Here is a 5,151-nt window from a genome sequence, read left to right on the forward strand (position 1 = left end):
TTGACTCTCCCACTCCAGTCGTTGCTATCTTAATTTATATAGTTCATCAGATAGTGACAACTTAGTATAACTATACATGGTCATATGGAGAATCACTTGAATGTTAATAAATACCTATGTATATGTGCACTGAATCCACTTGATCCAAAAATCCCCCTCACATGCACCAATAATCTTAGACGTTAGTCAATAACTTAATAATCCTAATTCTCAAATTTGATTAATAAGTCAATCGCCATTCGATGGGAAGAATTCAAGATTTCAAATGGATTATTCTTCTTCTTCTTTGTTTCTTTTATTTATTTATTTATTTTTACCAGTCAATAAATTTATCTTAATTAATTAAGGGGAAAATCTGATTGTGACCAAAGGGGAAAATCTTTTTGTCCTTTAATACAAGAAATACTTTTTTCTTAATGAGGGTAAATCCTGTCATTTTACATAGACACTACATGAAATAACTTTCAACTTTTTTAAACCTTGTTCTTACCCTTGAATTAATTAATTTTGGGAATAAAACAAAGAGCAATTAAAAGAAGGTTACATCTTAGAAGTCACCATTTTTTTTTTTACAAGTAGCACCCAAAAGAAAAAGATAATGGAATATAAAATTAGGAAGAGGTTACGTGCACCACCGGTTTTTCTGGAACTAATGGTTCAACCAATGTGGATTACGATGAAAGGGGTATAGGGACTTTTCCAAGGACATGAGGAGAGAGATAATCACCAATCTAAGCCAGCATTTCCTATAAAAAATTGTTTCGGAGGGCACTAACTTGCAGTGACCTTCGTTGCAATGAAATTATTTTCCAATTGTTGCGTTTGTCTTAGTTTTTAAATCTTGACATGTAATTGGATCAAATAGTTGAATGGGCTTTCATAGTTCTCGCACATACAGACACATACAATGTAATACCCTGCTTCTTAAACCCGGTCTGATTTCGCGTTGAACCGGTTTAACCATGCAGGAACCGAGCCAGAGGAAATTAGAGCGAGTTCCTTATGGGCTATGATGGCACGGATGACCTTAAACACCGGCTGGCCCGACAAGTCCGAGCCAGTGCCCAAGCCGTGTACATGCACCTACCATAAGGTCATGTACGGATAAAGCAGGTATTATATCCGTATTTTAAGGTATATACGTATGCTACATCGTATGCCAGGGGTGGGGTTCGTGCCGAGGCCCGAACCCTGTCAAAATCCCAAGTTTTGGCCCTCAGGTGGGCGGACAGGTGGGTGCACCCACCCACCTGAGTGATCCATCCATGTGCACTATTCACTTATTAAGGAATTATATATATAGCTTTATGCTTTTCTTTTCTTTCCATTTATGTCACCCGTACGTTGGTGAGGATAGTAAAGAGGAGAGAGAAAAGAAAAGGAAGAAGAAGGGAAGAGAAGGAAGAGGAAGAAGAGAAGGATTTCAGCGGCGCCGAAGCTTGATCTTCCCATTCCGGCGCCGGGAGAGTGATCTTCAACTCTAGATCTACAGTTAGAGGTAAGCAAAGTTGGGTTTTGTGAACATTCACCATACCCAAGTTTTAAACCCTTTATTCGAGTATGGTTTCTTGAGATCTTGTAAATCCCCTTTGAAATGATGAATATAAGGTTTAATAGATGATTTATGTGTTGATCTTGAAGGATTTGAAGAGATATTGACAAAGTGGAAGAAACATTGTGGGTTTGAAGTGATTTGGAGGGTTTGAGGTTGTTCTTGAGCAAAGAAGGTAAGATGGTTTCCCATCATTTTAATCTAACCTAGATCTAGGTTAGAACCATCCTATAGGACCTTGAAGGTGTGAAGAATGGGTTGGAAAAAGCCCCATTTGAATCCCCAAAGAATGGAAAAAATTGAGAAGAAACAGGGTGTTTCCCGCTAAGACCGGTGGGCCCCTACCCGCCGGTGGGCACCCACTTGAGAAGGCAGGGGGCCTTCGGGCACAACCGGCAGCCCATCCTACCCGCCGCCGGTCCTAGCAGGGGCCCCTGGCCCAACCGGTGGGTAGGACCGGTGGGCCAGACTGGCCACCTGTCTGACCCACCCGTGTGGCCCCGAAGGTGATTCTTGCGTCCGATTGAACCCAAATCGGACGTGCAACCTTCTTTTGACATTCTAAACATGATTTTGTCATCGGATTTCATTAATTTTGATCCTAAAATGGTGAAGTACTAACCCCGCTCAATTATGTTAGGTTCACCAAATCCTACCTGATTCGCACCGGATCTCACCGTACTGAACGGGAATCCTTGTACGCTACAAGTAAGTGGGGAGAGGATGTTTGGCCTTGTTTCAAGGCATTGTTTGGCATTCATTTAATTATATCTAGTCTAGTCATGCCATCATAAATATGCTATGTAGACTATTCATTCCACACATTGATGTGCATATGTGCTATGTTTACTTTCCAAATGCCAATTGAATGAGATGTTTATATGTTGGATGTGGACATCATTGTGCATGTTGCATTGATACACTAGATGCCGTAGTCGGCTTGGAGACGAGTGCATTGGTGGCCCATGGAATGGGACACGGAGGCACTATACAATCGTACTATTGTCATATAGGAGCATGCGGTATTAGGATTCTCACCATCCCATGCTACGACCCTTCCCAATAGGGGTTAAGGTGTTGGGTTATCATTTGGGGGGAAGCAGTGGTCGCGGTGTCGGGTCACTGTGGCGGTTAGACATAACGCCCGACGGGTCATGTAGGACAGTCGGCAACCCCGGTGGTACATTCAAGAGGGCCAATCGTACTGCTTTTAAATTGCTGGAGTCAGCACCTTTATTTCAGTTATTTACATTTCTGTTGAAAGCCGATGGACAGCATTGTCTTTACTTTTTCGAGTACTCACGGTGGGCCTTCTTCGACAGCCCTATGGGCGTATCGCGGGAGGGAGTTCGCGGCTCGTACCCGGAGTATACGCGCACTGTGGTTGTAGTAGCACTAAAACCAAGGACTTAGTAATGTTGCTTAGGTGGATGTGATTTAAAATGTATAGCATGGCATGTAGTGCATATGATGTGTTGTGATGTGTGGACTGCTGTGTGGTCCATCTTACCACTTACTGAGCTAGTGAGCTCATCCCACGTATACGCCCATTTTTAGATGATTTTGCAGGTCATACATCTTATGAGCATGGGGTGGGTCCCACAGTCGAGTTTCCTGAAGAGGACTGGTGGACCCCTGAGGAGTTAGAGCACGGCACTGACTGCTCGTGAGAGAGTTGTGCTGCAGGACAGCAGTTCTGAGGCCGAGCTGAGCTCCACCTTTGAGGCCGTGCTGAGCTCCACTTCTGAGGCCGAGCTGAGCTTTACTACGTGACGCCGAGCTGGGCTCAACCCTTGATGCCGAGCTGAGCTCTAGCCTTGATACCGAGCCGAGCTGTGTACTCTGATTTTTTTTTGTGGATTTCCTTATGTACTTGATATTTGAATTTTATTCTTTTTGTGTAAATATCATGCCTTCGGGCCCACATGTATATTATTATTGTATCACAATCCGGGTATCAAGTATTATGGGATTATTCACAAGTAAAACTTAGTCTTCCGCTGATCTGATGAGTTTATATTAGTTGTGTGTATGCTGTGGTGGAATACAGTATCTGATGATCCTGACAGGTTTGGGTTAGCCGATGTTAACCCGGTCACTGGCCCGGTTCTGTGAGAACGGGGTGTGACATACAAGGTCTAAGAACTTGAAATTGACATTAGTTTTCCATTGATTCTAATTCAAACCCTCCCAAAGTCAGCCTGGTTCTCCAATACTCGACCTAACTTGATCAGACTTAGTACGTGTAGAATTGGAATTAATTATTTCAATTCAATTTCACCAATTATCTTGATAGCAATCTAATTTTTAAAACCCTATGCACATAAACATAATCTTAAATTTGTCTATTGGTATGGATTCCTAAACCCCAACTTTGATCAATTTTATGCAAAAATTGTGAGTTGGGCCTGGTAGAGAAAACTAGAGATATAAACGGATTGAATAAAAATTGGTAGAGAAAGCTAGAGATGCGGTAACATTCGAATTTTTGATTTTCTATTTATATTATTGACTTGTGTAATCGAGCTTTTTCTCACCATGACACACAGGAATTACTCTCAGTTCATGTTTCATAATTGTCTTGGTTATTTTTTTTATTTTTTGTTTAATTATTATCAAATAAAGTATTATTGGAAGTCAGGAACATCTAGAGAATTGCAGATCTCTCGGAAAATCTCCCTTTTTTTTTTCTTTAAAGAAAAATCTCTTTAAATTTGGATGTTGTCCAGTAACTCTCTTCCTCTAATAAGACACAAGCACATACAATCATGCTTTTATACTTCTCACGTATTGATATATATATGATAGGAAGGAGGATAGAAATTGGATCCAACTGCCCCGATGGGAATATAAAGAAAATGAAGTTCACACGCAAAGCCACCACTCTTTCTTGTAGCTCGTAAGTTTGAACACTCTAAGTGGGACCCATTTGATCATGGATTCTCATTGTATTATCTGTGATCATGTGGAGGGGTTCACATATCTCGATAAAAATTATAAAAAAATAAAATAAAATTGCTGAAGGACAACAATTCCCGGTAAATAATGAAGAAAGGGATAGGTAGGTTGGAAAGGTCGCTGCCCGATGTTTCAGTCCATACTCCTCGGCTCCTAACTCCTTACGTCAGCGGATTCATCAATTTATCCATTTCACGTCTTCTTCAAGATAGGATTCATTCCCTTTCTACTGCATCAACTCTACCCAGATCTTAGTTGATCCTCTCACCTATGGGTTCTCTGGAGGAGAAATTGCTCTTGGAAGATGGGCTTTTAAAGGTCAAACCGATTCATCAACTCCCCCCTTATTTACTTCGCTTTGTTCGTTTAATGTTAGATTTCGTGTTATGTTGCCTTGTTTTTCTAATTTCTAGAATTCCAGGTTTTTTCCCCCTTTTTAATGGGTCGTTTCAGGAATTGATCATTGAGAGAATTTGGAATCCCAGGATCTGGGAAGCTATTTCTTCTTGAGAAATCTGATGGAGGAAAAAGGAAGAAAATTAATGACTAAATATATCATATTAGATCTTCCAAAGAATTTTACGTTATTAGGAAATATCATGTTTGAACACCATCCACTGTTCCATCTGTTTTTTTTTTTT

The 5,151-nt window shown here is 40.8% G+C and overlaps 1 protein-coding gene across 2 annotated transcripts in view; it reads left to right on the forward strand.

Moving 5' to 3' along the window:
* The first annotated feature begins 4,617 nt into the window (after nucleotides 1–4,617).
* The window catches only part of LOC122079391 (protein NRT1/ PTR FAMILY 8.3-like), a 9,077-nt gene continuing 8,543 nt past the window's right edge, over nucleotides 4,618–5,151 (forward strand). For both annotated transcript variants that reach the window (XR_006140426.1, XM_042645812.1), the window contains exon 1: nucleotides 4,618–4,828. Coding sequence is in view for 1 of the 2 variants with exons in the window: in XM_042645812.1 (XP_042501746.1) it covers nucleotides 4,781–4,828 (48 nt within the window). In the remaining variant the exon portion in view is untranslated. The remainder of the gene's footprint in view (nucleotides 4,829–5,151) is intronic.

This window comes from Macadamia integrifolia, chromosome 5 (assembly GCF_013358625.1).
Source record: "Macadamia integrifolia cultivar HAES 741 chromosome 5, SCU_Mint_v3, whole genome shotgun sequence".
Lineage (NCBI taxonomy): Eukaryota > Viridiplantae > Streptophyta > Magnoliopsida > Proteales > Proteaceae > Macadamia > Macadamia integrifolia.